This window comes from Dromaius novaehollandiae, chromosome 3 (genome assembly GCF_036370855.1).
Source record: "Dromaius novaehollandiae isolate bDroNov1 chromosome 3, bDroNov1.hap1, whole genome shotgun sequence".
Classification (NCBI taxonomy): domain Eukaryota; kingdom Metazoa; phylum Chordata; class Aves; order Casuariiformes; family Dromaiidae; genus Dromaius; species Dromaius novaehollandiae.
The window spans coordinates 4,743,461-4,764,909 of record NC_088100.1 but is presented as its reverse complement, the minus strand read 5'-3'; the positions used below and the strand labels follow the sequence as shown (position 1 = coordinate 4,764,909).

General features: G+C 41.0%; 1 protein-coding gene across 7 annotated transcripts in view; it reads right to left on the bottom strand.

The window, feature by feature from the left end:
• The window catches only part of PKHD1 (PKHD1 ciliary IPT domain containing fibrocystin/polyductin), a 272,244-nt gene that overhangs the window by 99,374 nt on the left and 151,421 nt on the right, over positions 1–21,449 (bottom strand). For all 7 annotated transcript variants that reach the window (XR_010388155.1, XR_010388156.1, XR_010388154.1 and 4 more), the window contains 5 exons: positions 19,533–19,710; positions 18,817–19,012; positions 10,718–10,783; positions 9,233–9,352; positions 265–402 (listed from right to left, as the gene is read on the bottom strand). Coding sequence is in view for 4 of the 7 variants with exons in the window: in XM_064508296.1 (XP_064364366.1) it covers positions 265–402; positions 9,233–9,352; positions 10,718–10,783; positions 18,817–19,012; positions 19,533–19,710 (698 nt within the window). In the remaining 3 variants the exon portion in view is untranslated. The remainder of the gene's footprint in view (positions 1–264; positions 403–9,232; positions 9,353–10,717; positions 10,784–18,816; positions 19,013–19,532; positions 19,711–21,449) is intronic.

The window sequence follows — 21,449 nt, the reverse complement described above, 5'->3', positions numbered from 1 at the left end:
GTTTTGCCACTGACTTCAGTGAGGTGAGGAACGCATCATTTACAACGTATTGCTATCAAATGAACTGATAATTAGCTCCAGTGGATAATCACTGTGCTTAATATGGACATTCTCAGTGTCCACACTGCAGACACTCTCATAGCTTAGGAGCATTAGGATGGTCAGCACATTTATACCAACACAAAAGTCTTTCTTCCCTCTTTTTCTTATTTATCAAGAGCAGAAACAAACCCCTGGTACCCAGAAGACGAGCCGCTCACTTACCCACTTTCAGCGCTCCCCCCACCACCACGATGCAGGCAGTGCTCAGGATGTTGCTGGAATTGCTGGGGAACTCGAGGGTCCCCAGGATGTAGAGACCCCTCAGAGGGGGAAGAGCCATATCCACCAGGATGGTCCGGTCTGAGAAACAAAGCAGAGGGTTATTCAGAACAGCGGCAGCCTATGACCTGCCAAAAGTGGCATGGAGGTGGAAAAGGTCAGAATATTATCTCTGCCTGAGTTTAGCTTAAATCTTTTTTTGCTTAGAAAAAGGCAGCTAGGGATTGTGTGCTTGCACAGCATCCACAAGAGCTTCGTCTACAGCTGAGGCTCCATGGTGTGACTGCAATCTGATAATAAATAACAACATAATATTTATAATGATATTGTTGCATGATTAAGTTTCATCAAATGCCACTTGCAGCTGTAAGAATGCATGTAAAGTGCAGCAAGTTGGAGACTTGCTGGCTTCCCTGGATGAATCTGGCTCTACTTCTGAAAGTAAATCTTGATGACCCAATGCAATGAAGCAAGAGTAAATCGATCCATGTCCAGACAGCATTTTCCCTCATGGCACAGAAGAGAACAACAGTGAATGAAGTGAAAAAATACAATAGTGTCAAATAGTTACGGTGACATTGGTGGCAAGCTGAAGGCATATATTGCAACCCACCTCCAACAATTCCCTGTCACTGCTCTTCTCTCTCTGCAGCTTGGCTTTGTTCTTGGATTTGCAAGAGAAAAGCTTTGCTGAAGTCAAGAAAATCTGCAGGAAGTTGAACTTCTCTGGTTCTTTATTCACAGAACTACTCATTCCCTATTAATAACTTAGTTAACAGTAGCCAGGGGAAGCACCATTCCCTCAGCTCCATAAGGATAAAGTAAGGAGTATAAGTCACTTCTGACCCCATTTCCAGGCTCCTTGATCCCTGCTTTCACCAGATGACACTAGAAGTATGCTGCAGCACTGCATATTCCCAGAAATCAATTTATGACTTCCTATGCTGGTTCATCTCCGAAGTACAATTAAGGCAACAGTAGAGAATCTGTGTGGTTGAGAGCACAGGGCCGAGACACAAGTGCGTAAGTTTTATTGCAGGTCACATGCCAGCTTCTGTTGCCATATTCCTCCACATTCCTCCCTCCTGTCAAGCACCATGTCACGCTGGGACTGCCTCTTAATGTATATTTTTATGTTGCAGAACAGCGCTGATGATGACTGAGCGCAACAGCAATGCCGCTGGTGCCTCCTAAAGTTGCCAGCCCACACAGCCTGTGAACCATCTAAATGCCACTTTAGCTTTCAAAATAGGACATGAGTAATGACTGAAATGGTGCCTCATTTAAGGTAGCCCACAGAAACAAATTCCATCCTCAGGGCCCATCTGATGCTCTTTAATGTCACTGGGAGCTTTTCAGTTGATTGCAGTGAAAAGCAGCTAAGGCCCTTTAATTGTGGTTTCCAGCTCATTTCATTATCAACAAGAGTAACAGCTTCCCAGTATAGCATCTCTCTGAGTCAGTGGATGCCCCTGGAAGAATAAGCAGCAAAAACTCTTCACAAAGAGTTCAACGAGATGCTGCTGTTCAGGGCCTTTCTGTGCTGCAGAAGCCCTGTTTAGGATCTAATTGTGACTTCCACAGAAATAGTTTGCAGAAAATTAGATTCTTCAACATAATGACAGCTGTCAACTCCTACCCAGAGATTTACTATGGCTTTCCTTGATCTCATATCCTTTACTGCAAGGCATAGATTCACAAAACAGTACAGATTAAGGAACAAGCAGATTTTCCAATAGATTTTGACAAAGCAGCAAGAACGGGGCACTTAAAACGGTTTTGGTCTCGAACATGGGAAGAGCCATGCAATGTCTTAAGAAGTGGATTGGCTACTGAACAGTTTTGATTCTCCCTATAGCCATCAGCGGCTGCTTTGGAGGAAGAGACAAATAACCATACAATAGGTAGTGCACGGAAAGTCTTTTCCCCAAAACAAATAATTAGAACTTGACTCAAGCCGTTCAGCATAAAGGTTTATCAGCTCTTCCAACTCCTTGCTTATAGAAAGAGAAAGATTAGGCATTTAGGGTTGACTTAGCCCTGAGCCCAGTGAACCTTGGAGCAGTGCCTTTATTAAGTTAACTGTGAGTCATGTGAAAGCAGGAGTAAACGTTAGGATGTTTTTCTCTGCTCAGTCTGGTGTCTTCCACAGTAGGAGACAAAATGTTCTATATAATTCAAAGGCAGAGGTACAAGGCTTTTCATCATGTCTGAAGCATATCCAGAAATTCTGCCTTATTAAGGACAAATTCACACTGTCCTTGTTTAAGCAAAACTCCTGCTGACTTCAATGACAAATTAGCCTGCACATGGGCTGAAGGTCTGATGTTGTTCCCATCAGGTGAGACAGCTGCAGCTGCCAAAGCAAACAACAATAATCATAATTTAGGGCAAAAAAATGAATAATTATTGATTTATTTAATTAGAACTATAGACAAAAAATACAATGATCGAGGCTGATGTACCAAGGGGGCATGGTCCTTGGGCAACATGATTCCCGGGGTGCGTTCATGCAATCAGGGCCTAATTTTTGCACTTCCATCATTACTACAGATACAGGGTTTAAGATATATCATGAGGTCTTTGGAGATCTTTTCTTGCACACACACACTGTCCAAAATCATGCACACCTGTGAGTCCTCAGGGAATCACAGTGCAAAGGATGTGACTGTCCTTGCTGGTCCTGTTATGATGTGTCATAACGTAATAAAAGACTGCACAAAGTACACTTAGGAATGGACTGAATAAAAGGTGAGCAGATGGACTTAATATTAGCATTTCCTAGCTTTTGACTTTTTCATTTTGCAGCCCTAAAATTTCACAGCGGTTTGGGGAGAGCATACTCAGGGGTCCTGGGTCTGGTTACTGGTTTGTTTCTTCTGCACACATGGTCCTACTCTGTCCATGCCACCTACTCCTCCTTTCCATGTATTCTCCCACATCTTGCTTTCCCATTTTTGTTTTCTTCTTGCTCTCTGGACATCAGCAAGGGACACGCTGAGAGCCCAGGAGATGCTGTACCTCCGTTCTCAAAGACTATACAAAGTATCGCAAGAACCCATGGTTACTCAGAAGATCCCAGTTGAAAAGAAACTCCCTGAATCTTTGGGCTGAAACATCCTTCAGGCATACAAGTTTTTCACAGCTTCCAGATATAATAAGTCTCTACAGAGCATGTGCAATCTGCATTTTTTTTTTCTAAATCTCATAATATGAGTACTTGATACATTTTCACAGGCATGAAGAAACTCCTGTGTATAATCTCTTTACAGGACAGGCATAGTCCTATGCCCTGCAGAACTGAGAAGGAAAAGCATAGTATGTGAGGATAGGAAACAGAGAGAAGAGAATAAGAGGGGAAGACGTTATTGAAATGATATCTCTCAGGCAGAAAGGGAATCTAGTTTGTGAAATCACAGCTCAAGAATGTGGCAAAAAGCTGCAGTTGACAAAGGCCATAAGTATATTCATCAAACACAGACTGAAACATTTTTACAAGAAAAAAAAAGAAATGCTCCTAGGCATACCATTTATATGTCAAGTTTCAGTATAGAACAGATATTTTTGCTGAGTTGCACATCTTTCTGAAAAAGACTTTAAAAAGGAAATGCTGACTGCTCTGTAGCTGCAGCATCACGTATGTGAGCCCTGAAACACAGGAGGAGAGAGAAATTCTCCTGTCCAGAGATATCTGTGCAAACCTGTGATTTCATCAGTGTAAACAAACAACACTTTGGTGTGTGATGCTTGGTGTGTGAAGTCCTGGGAGAGTGCAATATTGCTCTGCATAAATAACAGAAGGCTCATCAGCAGGAAAAAAAAAAAGAAGGAAAAAAAAAGGTCCTTCCACACTTGAGAAGAAAAACAAACAGATTCAAAGGAGACTTTTCGGGATTAATAAAGTCCTTACAGAATACTCTTAGTTATGTAATAGAGGGAAATGGGTACTATGGGGTTAAAATCATAAACTTTAGGTCACTAGGCTCAAGCGATTTACCTTCAGAGAGAGACAAAACTGAGTTTTTTCCTCTCATGAAGACATTCACATAATAATAAGCAAGCACTTTCAGAAAAGGATAATTCAAGCCTGAAAACAGGGCCACATTTCATTATACATATGTTTTCTCCAGACAAAAGCTCACAGGTATGCCACAGTCTTAATGTTCAGACGTACAACACTGAGAACTCACTAATGACTCCAGCAATGACACAAAATGCCTTTGATCAACTGCATTGCTATATAAAACACCATAGCATGCCATTGAATGGAAATCAGGCACAACAGAAGAGCTATTATATGAGATACAGTACTCCAGCATTCATCTCTTCAAACAGAAAAAGTTCAAAGAAAATCAAAATCAGAAAATGAATAACAGTGAATTCCACCACTAAAAAAAAAAGAGAGAGAGAAAAGAAATTGCCAGAGGCTACATGATATCATATCAATACCCTTCAAAACAACATTCCATCGCCTGGAATTATAACACGTTCTCCTTCCACCCAGAGCGCGCTGTGTCAGGAGTGTGTCATACTGAAAACCATAAACCAAAGCCCTGAAAATCCAAGGGCTTGAGAAGCTAATGCCACTGCTGGCTGCCAGAATGGCATGACTAAACTCATCCAGCTTGTTTTTCGAGGTGGTGCAATTGCCAAAAACTCATGCATGTGAGAGGTCCTTGTGTGATGACTGCAGCTCTGGAGGATGAACCTCCAGAGGTGAAAGCACAAGCTGTTCCAGCTTGAGCTAAAGCTTTCCATCTGGGGCTGGGATGGACTTATATCCGCTAGGGAATCAGACACTGAGGGAACCTGTAACACACAAACACTAAAAGTTACCTTAACATGACAGACCCATCTCCACTGCATACCCGCTCTAGTGAGAGGAGGTAAGAGATTGTCATTGCTGATATCAGAAAGATAGTCAAAAAACATGGCTGAAAGACACATATGCTCCACCAGCCCTAGCAGGAAATGTATTTTCATGTGTAACTTGCCTTCTTCCTTCTCAGATGTTAAATATTTTGCTGTGGTTTAGCCATTCAATAAGGCTCTTCTCTAGAGCAGAGGCAGTTTTATTTCACACTTTGGAGCATCCTACACTAAGTAGCTGAACACTAAGATTCAGGACCAGGAAACTGCAGCGTCTAATCCTGCTCAGGCACTGACTTACATGCAGGTATTGAGTAATCTTTATTATCTCGGCCCCTCAACTCCTCACAAGCAGAAAACATTCTTGTTCAAGGAACAACAGAGATCACGTCAAATTGTGCAATTCCTACCCTGTTGCCTCCCAACCGGTAGGCAGCAGTATGCTAAAGAGAATCTCCTATACCATACCCTGTAGCATAGTGCAAATAGTTAAGCTGACCGAACCAGAACTGCTCTAAATTCTGGCGATGTTCTTTCTGACCCAAAGGCTGTGCAGTCATGCTAGCACAGTGCTAGCACAGAGCCAGGCCTGAGCTAATGAGCTTTCCATCTCTGGAGAGCTAATTAGTATATCAGCAAGCTGATGCAGCTATGCTGTTTCCAGTTCTAGAATGAGATTGGTTGGTCTGGGCTTTAGGCATTTCTCTGCAATGCTTCAGGCACAGCTTAAGTGTGAAGTGCCTTGCATTATCTGACAAAGGCTGTGGTCAATACCTTGCATGGCAGCTAAAATGAGATGCTCTACTGAGAGGATAACACTTAGCTTCGCAAGAAACACAGTGGACTTTGATTCACAGGTGAATTTGCAATGCAGTAAAGGACCATCACAACCTTAATATTCAGTTTCCATTTTCTAATCTAATCTAAATAGCACTTTTTTTTTCTTTTCCTTTATGCTCTACTGTAGGTTGTGCTTTACCTCCTATGATTATCTAAGCACATCCTATGCAATCAATTCGTGGTCAGTACAGAGGCCTCAGCTACCAGCGTCACCTTTGTGTCTCTTCATATCTGCCTTTGACTCTTACTTACAGTTTTGGAAGACTGAAATGTTTTGGTCTTTTAAGAATCATGGGCTCTAAGTAGGGGTATCTTGTAAACTGGGTATAATGTGATGCACAAGAAGTTGAAACAGATTGTCTGGCATTGCCTTCTGGCCATGTTCTCTGGGAACTATATAGAACGAAATACACCTAATCCAACCAAGAGGATCAGAGAGACAGCAACTCCCATGGGAAATGGCTCATTGTTTAATGCCTGCATAAGGGGGCAGATGCAATAGAAGTGAGAGTGGAGAAGGAACCAATGAACATAGATATGGACCTTCACAGCATGATTTAGAGGATATACATTGGCTGCAAGTTGGGCTGTTCTCTCAGGTGCTCCTGAGCATGGTCTGGAGAAATGAGATTCAGGTCTCAACTTAAGACACCTGAAATGAGCTGTCTATGAGTACTAGATGTTCAAGCTCCCAACACAGTTGACTCATTTAGGCATTTAGCACCATCTGAAATAACCTTGGCTATTTGAGACCTCTGAACAGCACTGTCAAATATGACACAGGAGAGACCTTTGCCCACCCAGAGTGGCACCTGGATGACAGGCAGGATGGTCCTAGGGTGTCTCAAATGACACAAGATATCTTCATACGATCAACTGACTTGATCTCTGGAGCTCTACTTAATACCATCAATAAATCCTAAAAAGCAACTCAGTTCACACTAAAGGAGATATCCACATTTGGTCACCTCAGTAACTCCTCAGGTTTTACTAACTGTGTTGACCAGTAACAGTTTCAGATACATAAACATAGGCTCATACTGTCATCTTGGACATGGCAAACACATGGGGCTCGCAGATAGGACACAGGACCTACAGGTGATCAGCAAACCTTTGGAAGGACATCTCTGGCTTTACTGGGCTCTGATCATACAAACGCTTAATGACATTTATTCATTAGTGATAGTGAGATAACAGAATTGAAAAAAATGGATTGTGCTTGTTTGATAGGAAATAGGAAATTAATCAGAAAAGTGGAAATTATCTGTTTTTCAATGCAAATTCTCCTCAAAAGCAAGGACAAACATTACTTCAAGATGATCCAAAATGAAGCCATTTTTTAACATTTGTCAGAAGACTGAAGATTAAACTAAGGTTGAATTCATTGAAGGTTGAATATATTTCTGTATTTAACCTGAAATTACATATTAGATCCTAAGGAAGTTTGGGTTTGTTTGCTTGTCTTTTTAATTTAAAAAACTAAACTGTAAGTATACTTCCAAATGAAATAGTATTTCAAACTGAAAACATTAAAATCATCCCTCTTTGGAAAAAAAAAAAAAGAAAATGTTCTCATTTTATGAATGCTTAAGCATTTTTGTTCTTTCTTTGACAGAAACAATTTGCTGAAATTAGAATAATTTCACAAAATATTTCAGTAACTTTACAATTCAGGCAAATCTAAAGAAAATGGGGAGATGGGGGTGTCTCAGCTAAAAATCTTTCACCCAACTTGAATACAAATTGACTTTGTGACAGAGGCTGGGGCAGAGCTGGGAGACAGTATGATTGCAACAAAATTCTATAATAATAATAATTCATTCAGAATTTAAATTCCTTTTTACTACATGCAGAGGGTTTTTGCCAATTATTTTTGTTTAGATTTGATGCCTAGGACGCATTCTGGAAGCATAATAAGGAAAATAAAATAAAACCCAACTTAACAGTAATAAAGTCAATACAGCTCATATCTGGAGCAACACCAAAAAGAACTTCCAAAACCTCAAGATATGGCATAAAGCAAAACCTAGCGGGTCAGAGAAGTTCCGAATAAACATACAGACCTCGTAACACAGAGAAGATCAATAAACTTACATACTGTCTGAACAAGTGAGGAGAGAAAACCCAGACTGAGCCCATTTCATTGAGACCCTTTTTCTTCCCTCTCTTTTCTCCCCATGCTGTCAGTCTGATGCGCTGTAGTATGTAGGTGACATATTATTTTTGATGACACAGCACAGAGAAATCCTAACTATGTCTGGGGCTCAACTCCCAAAAGCCAGCACACAGCAATGGAAATTTCCTTCCACACAAAGACTTCATAAGCCAAAAATAGGTTGAAGAGTGAGAGGCAAGGAGCAGTGTTATACCCATTTCCAGAAGTGGAACTGAGGCAGACAGATAGATTTACATGATTTCACACAAAAGTTTTGAGGATGAGCCAGCAACAGGTACCAGAGTATGTCAGACACATAGTACACAGTATTCACAGGGTTATTGGATAATTCAAGTTGGAAGGGACTTCAGGAGGTCATCTAGTCCAAACTCCTGTTCATAGCAGGGTCAGCTATGAGGTGTAATAGTTATCACAAATTTTCTCCTCCAGATTTCACTGCAGATTGCCTACTATCTTAGCTAGAATACAAATAGCTTTCATGCAATAAGGTTGTAAACTAAGCTGTGATTTAAATGTAACTCAGGTCTGAGGTTAAAATACAGGCATAGGCTAAAACATCTAGGCGGCATCCACTGCAAATGGATTGAGAGACTATCATTGATAATCTGGGAAATGCAATGGGAAAATAAAAAGGAAATTGGTATAATTGTGGAAACATGAAGTATGCACAAAAACCCAGAGAGGTCAGTCAAGAAATGATCTCTTTGTGAGCTGTGATTCTGAGTCTAGCAGATTCTTTGCTCCAGAACTAAAGTCCTTGCTCATAATCAAGCTTGAATATCAGTGTGGGTAAGTAAGTGCTGGTGTGTGTGTGTGTAAATGGAAAAGCCTGAGTATTATTTTCCAAAAATCACACTTCGGTGCTGTAGCTTAGAGTAAATGTGACTAGGAACAAATGTACTGGCCTGCACATACTAGAATAGACACTAATGCCAATGAGCACACATTGCAACACAACTACCTATCTTAAAGTAGACAGGTCCCAGCACCACTAGAAAAATTGAAGACCATTCCTTCCTTACTTACTAGGTAAGATGATGACATCTTCCCCAGGACCAGGGATGCTGTTGTTGGATCCACCCCAGGCTTTTCCCACATCATTCCATGTCTCAGGGTGCGACCATTTCAAGACAGCATCAGAAGGAACTACAAAACAGCATATATGAAGAGAGAATTACCATTTTTACTAGCTGAAAGAATTACCATCTCTTTGACAGTCAAGCATCTGCAGCATTAACAGCCTCCTTTTGTCATGATGAAGCAACACTAACTGCTCTTTGGGATATTCCATGCTTTAAGAAAGCTGCCCTATGGAAAAAAAAAGTCAGCTCTTCTCACACATTTTTTTTCTCCCGCAATGCTCTAGGAAACAGATTGAATTCTTGGGGTGAGCTAAAATATGAAAGACTTTCAAAACTGAGTAATCGGTTGTTACAAGGTTGAAAGTCCATGAAAAAGCAGAAGTCGTCCCATTTCATGGGGTAATGAAGACCTGGCTTGGGACACATAGCAACACCTGCTGATTCCATAAGGATTTATTTTTCAGCTCGATCCAAAATGAAACTTCCTGGCCTTAACATCTTGAAATTCTGGGAGAAATCAAGTTCCTTATTTAGGAAATTTAGGTCCTTAACGTGCACTTCAATTTTAGATAGCTAATGAGCCAGTCTTCATAAATAAATTGCCTAAATTGGCTTAGTCTGCAGTCAACACAGGAAAATCCTATAAGTGAAGTTTAGTAATCCCTAAACCAACGCAGTCAGGGCCTCCCTCTGGAGGCCTTCACAAGCACCTACCTCTATCCTATAAAGGACTATAAGGGAAATTCTGGCATTTTACTTGAGAAGGGCTTCATTATATGCCGAAAACACAGGGAAAAGCTCGTGAGTGAGATGGACTAGAACTCACTCAGTAACACTGTGCAGTAGAAAAATATTGTGAGCTTTCTGCCACCAGCATGGGGAAACACAGAGAAATTAAACCTAGGAAGAGCTCTTCAAGGCAAGGTCTGCCTTTCCATTACTTGCCTATTCGAGAGGAAATGCTCTGTAAAAGGATCTCTACGGCCGATTGCCATACCAATGATTACTGTTGTTAATATGCAGCAAAGCAGCTATGCACCTAAAACCAAATTTTGGACATCTCCGCTCTTTCTGGTCTATTATGCTGTCTGATTCAATGTATAACTGGGCAATAATGTCAGACTATTACACTAAGATCACTCCGAAGCACTAAAATATGTTGTAATCTTACTTTCTCCATGACCTTTCTGATCTGCTATGGTATTTCTTAACAAAAGTTTATAGTCTTTTATAATGTGGATTCACACATTTATCATGAGCAATGGTAGATATGGCTCAATGAAATGCTTAAATGAATGCCAAGAACCCCTGTTGGGTTGATAGATGTACAAAATACTGAAGTGAAATATAACAACATATTTCTGGAAAAGTAGTAAAAAGGAAATGGTGTGACTCAGACCAAACCTTTCAGCCAGAGACTGTCACGCACCTGATGTAGGTAAAGCCACTCTCGCTTTCTCTTTCACTGTGACCTGAATTAAGTCAGCTCCTGAGACTGAACACAGAGAATTGCAGGGAGTTACAGAAAAGCCTTACAAATTAACAAAAAATGATAGTAAATCTATTGCTACATGTGATTTTCTGACAACATTATATATTTCTAACAACAATTTTTTAAGAACTACACATGTTTTCTGAGCATTTTTTTTTCTTTTTGTATTTTGAGAAAGGATTAAACAAATACATTTTAATTTACAGATACTGGGGAATCTCCTGACAACTTAGAAACAGCTAAAAGAAAACATTCAACAATCAGAAATTCTAGGTTGGAACATGAATCTCTTTTATCCCACTATAAATCCATAGCAGCTTCACTAGCACAAGCGTTGTCACACCAGTGAATGCATAATGTATTAACTGGCTCAAATAATGAATTATAGCTTTTTTTTTTTTTAGTTTGGTTTTGAATATTTTTTTCAAAACAATCTAAAAGAGATGCTTTAATTAGTCAGACTTTGACGGAAGACAGGGACCCTGTGTTCTGTACTGTGAAAGGAGGTCAGAAGCAATTATCACAGTTGTAACCTTTCCACTAGTATATTGTCAGCAGGAGAAGGGCTAGGATAATGCAAATCAAACCAAGAGCAGCAGAAGAAAACTCTGCATCACACCCAGCTAAAAGGCTACCTTTTCTTCATCTCCAGTGGCATATATAGGCACTTCCCTTCAGTCACCAGACTGGAACAATCAGAGGTTAAAATAGAAACACTTTGGCAAACAAATGAATCTCCTGTCCACTGCCCAGCCCATTAGGGTGACTCGAAAATGTCATTGGAAGATTTCAGGGGTAGAAGACTTGTATAAATAAAGCTATTGTCAGGACTTCCCTCAATTCCAGAACACACCAGGAACTTTCCTTCATCTATATCAATCCACTGATGGGATTTCATGCCATATTGTAATTTACTTACTTTATCTTTAAACAAGTCTCTGTACTTTTATATTGTGAGAACCCTCCTTTCCTACCTCCCTCCTTTTCTCCCAGTGCAACTGAGCAAATTTAAAATAACTGAGGTTCATTAATTTTAAGTGTTCAATAAATTAGTATGAATAATCAAAAAACTTGATTCTTTCTGATAATTACTATTTGATGTCAGTTGAAAGCACTCGATTGAGTTAGCAGCATATGCTCCTACGCCAAATGAGGCTTCCATAATTAAATAGAAACTGATTCCATGAGGTTTTTCTCGTGTCTGATTAATTAGTAATCAGGTGCCTCAGTCCTGTTCTTCAGTGACACCTTCTCTCCCAATGGTAGCTATGGTCTGATCCATATTCACTTTAGCCATTCTGTCCCAAATATTCATATAGAGCTGGAACTGAGCAACATCATATTGCTGGGTGGCCACAATGCAAACCTTTGAGGAGAAGGGGTGACACGAGGCAGCTAATTTAAAGTGTTTGGCACAGAATTCCTGTGACTTTATGACAATACTCTTATAGAGGTACTTCTCTCCCCTAACACTAACCCTTGCACATGGCATTCATCTCACCTAACATTAAATGGCTGCAAGCCAGGTAGCCTGGACTCCAGTAATGTCATTGGAAGCATCTCAAGAGAACTGTTCATCTATCTTAAACATGAAGGATGAGATGTGTTATCAGTGAGGTTCCTTTCTCTCTGCCTTGACTATAAATGGGAGCTGGGGTAGGAGTAAACAACTAACTTTTAGATGCCTGCATTAGGTGAAGTTAATCACCCTCACAAAGCCACTCCTGCAGGCTACCTTGGCAATCAAGGGAGAGAAACCGGCACCTTCAGAGTTGCACACTCTGATCACCAACTCAGTCAATCGAAACAACAACTGACTGCCTTGGAGAGCTAGTTTTGATCTTTTTTTCTATTTATGGTGGCCTTCCTTCTCTTTTTACTCATAACGGGGCAAATAAGGAGTCAAAGGTGGTACATTAAGTAGTGTTAGGGGAAGGGAGAGAACCAAGCCCTGACACTATCCGTTTCTTTGATAAATACATTTTTGTCATTTTTTGCTTCATTTTGCAGGAACTATAGTGTAATTCTCTAATTAAGGATGTTTGTTTTGTTCAAGGAAAAGCTCTCTTCCTATCTATCTGACACAAAATTTGACCGATACACTATATAGATCTCATAAAGGAGTTCAGCCTACACAGTAAAGAAAGGAACTGCTATGATGTAACCCAGTACAGCCATGTTCTGAGTCAATGCAAGAACAAAAGTTTCTCATATTTTAAGCATCATCCAACCACACGGGATGACAACTCAAACCATTATAAGCCAGCTATACCCTCCATATGAGTAAAAGAAGTGGGATTGAATCCCCCCCAGCCCGCAACTTTCACAATTATTTATGTCAATTGTACGTAAACAGCAATGGTTTTGAATCAACAGTATTTTATTGCCATTTTCCACAAACACTCCTAAAATCTGATCAAAGCAGGAGAGACACAAGCCTTGAGAATAATCATGACTACAGTGACATAGTTCTTTTGGTTGTTTTGTTTAGCTATTGAGTATGTTATCATTGTTTTTGTACAAGACAGGAAGAGATAAAGGCAATACAGATGAAGGACATCATTAGTAAACATTGAATTAAGGTGACTCTTTACAAAATGTAGTTATAAGGCTCCAGGGTTTAGCTGTATAAAACCTTTATAAGGTTCATCAATTTTCTGTCTTATTACAGCTCTTCCTGGATGCTTGGGCTGTGAATCATAAATATAGGCCTGCTTGACTATATTCCTGGTAACTTTCTTCTGGTTTAAGGCTCCTTGAGTGAACATGAAGGAGGAGCAACCTAGTCTTTTATCAGCTTTGCAGTGACAGGGAATTTTGCCTCTGGATATTAGGAAAGGCTGAAACTAGGATAAATGGCTCCAATAGCCCAACTTACAAATAACAAGCAACCCTGTGCTATTTAACATCAATTGGGCTAACATATATCACAAGGAAATCAAAACTTTTAGACAACACAATCAACAACACAGCAAGACACACTTCTGGAAACCGGAGAACCCGGACTAGGATATTTTGCCACCCTCTGTCAGGGACTCTTACAGGACATACCCGGGAGTATAGATTGTGGGGATGTTGCAGTGAGGAGTAGAGATATAAAAACAGAAGATTTGGACTAATGGAGACTGATTCCTGCTCACAGCAGATTAATACTGGGAGTGACAGAGGTGAAGGCATGAAATTCCTCCTGCAGACATCACACAGACCAAAGACCATCCCTGAGAGGATTACTGAGGCATTTCATTATCTTATTCCTGTAATTTCTTCATTCTCTGGTCTCTCTGCTGACATGCCAGAAGGACAGCCACTTGTCTTCCAGGGGAAAGTAGATTTTTCTCTTTGTGTCAGTTATTGACGGCACCTATTTCCTAAGAACCAAGGTGAACACATGCATTTCATCACACAGAAACCACTGAGCAGCCCACGTCTGGTCCACAAACCTCCTGAAACAGCTGAGATAGACAGTGTGAATTTTAACTAAATGGAAGAAAAGACTCATGTCTATACAACCAGTTCCCCTCACAGAGATTAACTCCATTCTTCAGGTCTTTCACCTAGGATTCCCCTTTATCCTGGAGCAATAAGGATGAAGAAAATATCCTGTTTATTTATTTTCTGTATTTCAATATTAGAAACAAACGTTCTTAAGGGCCTGTTTTTCTTACAAAGCAATTACAGAAACCCACCAAGTAAAATGGAAGTGAGATCATTCATTTGGAATTTATAAGGACAATAAGTGTAATCAAATTATTTTTTGAAGAACTATGGAAACTGCAGACCTGCTTCTGACACAGCAGTAATTCAAGGTTAGGCCTCGGGCCTTCTTAACAACTCACACATGAGTAGCCTGAGCAAAGTCAGCAGGATGACCTGTCTCCTTAAAAGTTATATCTACTGAAAAATGTATTTGGGGTAAATGAAAAGTTTGATAATCCTTTCAGTGATGTTTTCAATAATGTTGTGACAAGCGTTTCAACTTTAGAAAAAAGCCGAGAGAAATGTGGAGATGGAGCAAGCCAACACTCTGTTTCGTTCCAAAAGAAAATGGTTTAAACATTTCAAGAGTGAACAGGAAAGAAATAAAATTTCTCTGTTTTTTAGCCAGTTCCAGTGTTGCCCAGAGACCTTAACCAGGGAGCAATACCATGCTGTGGTACCATATGCTCATATTTGTAACAGACTTAAAAAGCTCATAATGTTATTATTGTAATTCACACAAGATACTGCTCCTACAAATATCTCTGTTGTGCTAGTGTGATGTTTCTTTCCTCCTCCTTGTTACAGTAAGATTTTTTTGGTTCGCCACGGTCATGTCTTATTAAGACCACTCTCCTGATACATGGTTGAGCCATAACGAAACACATAGAGCCACACACTGATTTCAGGGCCCATCAGTGACCTTTAAGGAACACTTCTCTTAAGACATATAAAATCAGGATGGTGCTACAAAGACAGAATTATGTAAGAGAAAACTCACAGATATAGAAATTACTTGAGTCCCCAGATTCCCTCAGCACAGAGTGCTCCAAGCTTCCTCATCGCACTTTCACCCAGCATCTGCAGCGAAGGGGTGTCATCTGTCTTTGATACCAACTATTTTGAATGTTCCAAAACGATTATTTTCAAATGGATCCAGTTACCATGACTGATGTGTGTAGGTAGCAGTAAGCACCTTTGTTAACAGCATCACTGCATAGATACCCACATAGCTGAAACACTGGATCCTGGATTCCCCTTACTGTCCATCACAATTATTTCTCCACATTCAGAGTCCTTTGCATTGTCCCATGGCAAGGTCTAATTTACAAAAGTGCAAGCACACAAACGATTAGGGCAACTTAACTCCTATAATCCCCTCCAGACTGTATGTTTTCTTGCCTTTTGTATCAGGCACGCATTTCTTCTCCCCCAAAGACAAACACATGCACGACGCCGGACAATTTCCCTGCCTGATCGGACGAGAGGCACACACTGAGCGCCTGAGACGGACACAACCTGCGTGCCAAGGTGGCTTCATTCAGCTGCCCGCTTCGTTTGAATAACAATATCTTCTCAGTTGCTGTGTCTTCCCTCCCCTTCTTCCCCCTCTTCCCCCCATGTGGTCCTGAGCAAAAGGCTGTGTGAATTTAGGAGCCTGCTCATGAATGAGCCGGCATCTGATACGTATTTACTGACGTTAATTTTGGATTTAATGCACCCCTGCCACTTCCCAACAGTTTGCCCTAAAAGGCTTTTTACCCGGCACAAAGGGAGCAGGTCAAAAGTAAGTTGACCCCTGGCAGAATGTACAATTATTGGAAAGCGGTGGTACACAAGCAGCTGTTGAAACCCCACTGGCATGGCAAAGTGCTTCCCAAAAGTCAGGAGATGAATAATACGCCCAAGTTCTCCCCTCCGCTCCGCGAGGGCCTGCTACTTTCCACGGGAAGAATTATGGCCCTCCCTAGCAGCTGCAATAATTGTGTCCCTATTGTCCTGCCGCCCTCCCCGGGCCACCCCCTACAAGTGTCCATTGTCCGCGCGGAGTCGAGTGATTATATGCTCCGGCCGATGCTGTTTGGGCCCAGCTGCCTAACCGCTGACACACGAGCACCGGGAGAGGGGACTCGCGTCTGCGAGACGGGACTCCGGCATACCAGACCTTTTACATAAGTCAACCGGGAACAAATGATTCTTTATCAGCCCCCTTCTCCCTTTGAAGTGGCGGCTGCTTATAGGCCCTTACAGCTTTTCCTCCTCAGCCCAAGCAAACATCCTCCTTTTGATATGCTACATGCTCATTATCTCTGCCCCATTTAATGATTTTTGATTGAAGGGTGGCAGCGCAGTTGCCAAGAGGGTAGTTAAAGAGGCTCCACGCAGTCAGGCCTACAAGAAAGGCTTTCCTTGTGCCGCATCCTAAATTTGGAATTTCTTAACAGTGTGTTCTTGTTCTTAGCAGCAGATAAGGGCTGAGCGTGAAATTCTTAATTAAGCAGTAAATAGAGAGTGGGGTGTCAGCAGATGCAGCCTGTAGCCATGGAGACCAAGTCACATGAACGAGAGAGCGGAGACTAAACGCCAGCCCCAGGCTTGGGCATGACTGACAGCTGAAGAATCCGACAAAGCTTGTAAACGGGATTAATTAGTTGACTAATTATTTCATATAGTTAAATGTAACTAAAAAATAAAAACAGCTTGCAGAGTTAGGCAGCAAAGCGTTCTGAAGGCAAGACCTTAAAGCGTTGTCCTGTCTGGATGGGTGCATGGATTCGTAGGTTTTTAAGGCCAGAAGGGACTATTGTGACAGCTTTCGCTGACCTCCTACAGAGCGTGAACCTCACCCCATGATTTTTCTAATAGCTCCTCATAGAGCTAAGACATATTTCTCTGAAAAGACACCCAAACTTCCTCTAAGGACCCTGAGTGATGGAAAGTCCACTACATGCCATGATAGTTTGCCCTGATGGCTAATTATCCTCACCCTGCACAGCAGATATTAGGGTAGAGATAAAATCACGTATCCTGGCTAGGAATCCATCCACTTTATTGCAGACTTTTGCCCTACCAACAGTAGGCAGTGATATTAACCGTAACAGGAGGTAGCAGATATTAGGTACCCAACACTGAATTATTGATCTTGCTGCTATAAAAGTCTTTGCTGAAAATGTTCACAGCATGAATTATACATGTTAGGTGTTTTCATAAATTTACCCTCATGTACTCTGTGTGATTGTTTCTCTCTGTATTAAAATGAGAAACAACAAACAGCTCTTCATATAATAAAATCAAAATGAAAAGAAGGCAAAAGAAGGGCAAGAATGTATCAATGATTCTGTAAGAGCAACACATGCTGACCAGATCACTTTGCCCCCATCTTCCCAAGCCTCTGTTTTCAACAGCAGTAACAGGTCAAGAAATACGGTCATATTCTGAGCTTTCCCGTGCTTCCCTACGGGTGAAAATGCGCTTCAGTATATCCAAACTGAGCAATCATTAGAATCCATATTTGAAAGAACGATTCCGCACTGTTGGAAAACTGAAATAATATATGTATTTTCTTTTTCAGTAGATGCCTAACATGGTCTTGGGCTCATGTCTGTATTAGTGGACTAAATAGGGCCAGGACATGGGTCTAAGTGTTGGCTCCCAATCATCTGTGTGGTTACATTGTTGGTCTAGTTCCTGGCATAGCTTTGGCCTGGACCAATGCACTCTCCCAGATGGTGATTATTATAGACTGGGAGTTTTACAGGACAAGGATCATTCCTAATTTGAAGCTGGGGTGCATCCAGACCATTTTGAGAGAGAGAGGAGTTGTATGGATTCATGTTGTGCAATGACAGCTGGCCTCAGGACCAGAGATGGATGTAGCCAGTGTGACTCAAACTGGGGTTAAAGAATGGAGTTCCCTACCTCTCGTCATATGTGCACTGAATGATTTTCATTGCTGTAAAACTTAGCTTCATGGGTTGCTTGCCCTCACTCCAGCCATCTCTTCCTCCCCACTAGCCTGCTATTGCTCTGGTTGCTCAACGCTAAACAGATCGTACACAAGAGCACTGTGCTCCACAACCTAGTGTACAAAGCCAGTATACTCAAAGAAACCTTTGAGAGTTTATAATCACAGAAGGAATCCTTGTTCAGTAATCCTATTGCCTTCAATAGGTTCAGCCTATATAAGTTTCACATGGTTTATGGATGATACATGTGATGGGAGACCAGCTGACATCAGAGATCATTAATGGAATTTAATGTCTTTTCCTCTCCAAAACACCAGCTCAAATTCAGCCGATGCCATGTCATCCACTATTTAAGATACTTTGCTCTTGTTGATAGATTAGGCATCAGATAGATCAGATAGAGATGGACCTGATGTGAATGCATTTACCTATTTGAGTGGTCTTACTGAAAGACCACTCACTTATTGAAACACCTTTGAAAGATGGCCTTGTGTTTAAGGCTTTACAAAGTTTGAGGGCTTTGGTTAAAAAGACATCAGCTCTGTCATGGCTCTCGAACAAAAAGGTACAATACATCCCTTGTATTGCACTTACCCAAATAGGTTAACTTCCTCAATCTGCTATCGAGATACCAGTCACAGCTCCGATGATGACCGTAGGAAGGAAGCGATTGGAGCGGCGATCCAGTCCTTGTCCCACAGGATACCACGACCTCAGTATAGGCAGGAAGATTCTTGTGTTCCACCAGTAGGTAATTCCCTGTTGTGAAGTTGCTGAATGCCGCTGAATACTGGAGCAGAGGGAAGCAAAATAAACATGCACGTGTCTGTGACTAGAGCTCCACACTGCAGTGGAGTGCAGTATAACAGCAGGGATAAAGACGGTGGTGCTCCTTACTTTTAACATATTCTTCTGTAAAATGGTTATGGGAAACAGGGAAGAGAAAACGGAAAATTTAGCAGGAGGTGATGGTGAATGCAGACAAAGACATCTCTCCTAGCTACCTTAAAATGTTCAGCGGAATACTGTCCTCTGAAAACCATGCTTCAGTATGTCTTAAGATAGCATAAATTTTGTTCTGATCCCTAAGCACCAAAGTGAACTTTCATTTACAATGACCAAAGTCGTCTTCCCACTCCAAGTTACTTCTCTGAGTCTCGGGTACTAGGTTGTCATATCTGAGCCCTGACTATAAGTATGGAACGATTTTCTGAGCGCACTTAACACTCTTTTCTTCTCTCTGTCCACCCAGAAAGATAAAAGCATCTCTTTCAAATACAATTTACAAATTAAAAAAATGCATGTGTTACCTGGAGCTGTTTGCTGACCAAAGGGTTGTCGAATGTCAGAGAGTAAGTCTCTTTATCCAAGAGAAGAACCACCCAGCCATACAGGTTTGATAGAGTATCAGGGACGTAATTGACTGTGGTTGTCTTATTCCTACTGTCAGTCACAGTTAAATTATAAGGAATGTCTGGAGCCTCTTTTCTGGAGGAAAAAAAATATAATCACATTTCTTCACTCAAATCCATCATTTTGTAAGCTTTACATTTCTATTTTTATTTGAATTACAGTAGTATATGCTGGCTCTCTCTCGGAATGTGACTTCATTTGTGTAGTTCTTTAAAAATACAGTAAGAAACAATCTCTGCCTGAAAAGCCATAAAAAAGAGAGAGGGAGACAAAGGATGAAGGAATAAAGGCACAGAGGAGTGAGGCTGTGCCAAAATTCAGCAATGGCAAAAGAGGCTATAACTCCTGGACTGCCAGAGTATTTCCCTATCCAACAGCCCCATGATCCTCCAGATCAACTTTTAGGATTTTCACGCTCATGAAAAGGTTTAGCAGAGTTTTCCAATTACTCACTGACATTTGGACTTAAGCTGTCAAAACTGTCATCAAGGCTGAAGATGCTAAAATTTGTGTAATTCAAAACGCTATCCTGTGTCCAACTCAGCAGCCGTACAGAGCTGGGGCTACTGAAGACAGATGAAAGTCATCACAGAATGGGTGAACATTTAGTACAGCAGTTTGTCTGACCACCGAAATGTGAATCCAAACTCCTTTTTCACTAGCACTTTCCACTCTTCATGCTGTCCAATCCAGGCAGAGAAAAAACTTACTAAAGAGATCAACAGTGATAATGATATCACGAATGCACGTAAACCTTTTAGATTTAAAGCATCTGAGGGCCTTTCAATGCTAAGAGTAAGAACTAACAATGTGAGGCTGGAATGGGTATAGTTACCCATCTTGACTATGGCAAAACTTTTAAAGTGGTTCCTCTCCATAGACAGACTCCCTCTCTTTCTTGCATGTAGAGTTTTCAAAGTATGATGAACTGATCTTGATTACTTGGGCTTCTGGTCAGAATAATAACTTGCTGGTATGACTATCAGTTTCCCCAGGGTGGAAGGCATTCCTGGGTAATGTAATGACTAAAAATACAGAATACTCTGCTTTTAGGAAATGCTTAGTTGGAGGTGGCAAACTACATGAAGGAAAGGATAAAGCTGGAATGCAGGTACCTTTCTGATGTCCAGACTTCAAACATCCATTATCTCCTCAGTGTCTGAGTGATCACAGCCACCTGACTGATTTTTATTTCACAAGCTGCTTCTTCAAAACAAAGGTTTTACTTCCAGTCCTCAGCATATTACATTCCTGCAACAGTTCTTGAAACTTATGGAAACTATGGTGGAAATTATGTTCTGGTTGGTTACTCCAAGCTACTTCTTCACATCTGGAATTAGACTGTGAATGTCTCTGGGCAAACTCTTCCTATAGACACTGTAGAAAGTGTAACTGACTTGTAAAGCAATCCAGTCAGCCTTATTCTGTAACTGAATTGTGCCAATCCCATGAAATGTCAACAGACAATTACTGTTTAGCCTCTTCAAGGCTGAAGGTGCTAAAATGCTATGTCACTAAAATGTCTGTGCTGCACCAAGACCTGTGTGGTATATGAAAGATGCAGGAAGAACGAAGTCGCAGAAGTCTGGATTCATCTCTTTTAATTCTAGGCATGGAACTAAAGTTATACTCTTTCTCTTTAGAGGCAACAAGGCACATCAGGCTCCTTCAGAGGATGGGTCAGATGTTAGGTGGCCTGAGATGTTCTCTGGAACTCCTGTTTCTAAATGATCCAAATAAATTTGGGTGTTGAGACTTCCCCATTAGGAATCTCACTTCAGTACCAAAAATTAGGAAGAATAAATCCTTGCCTA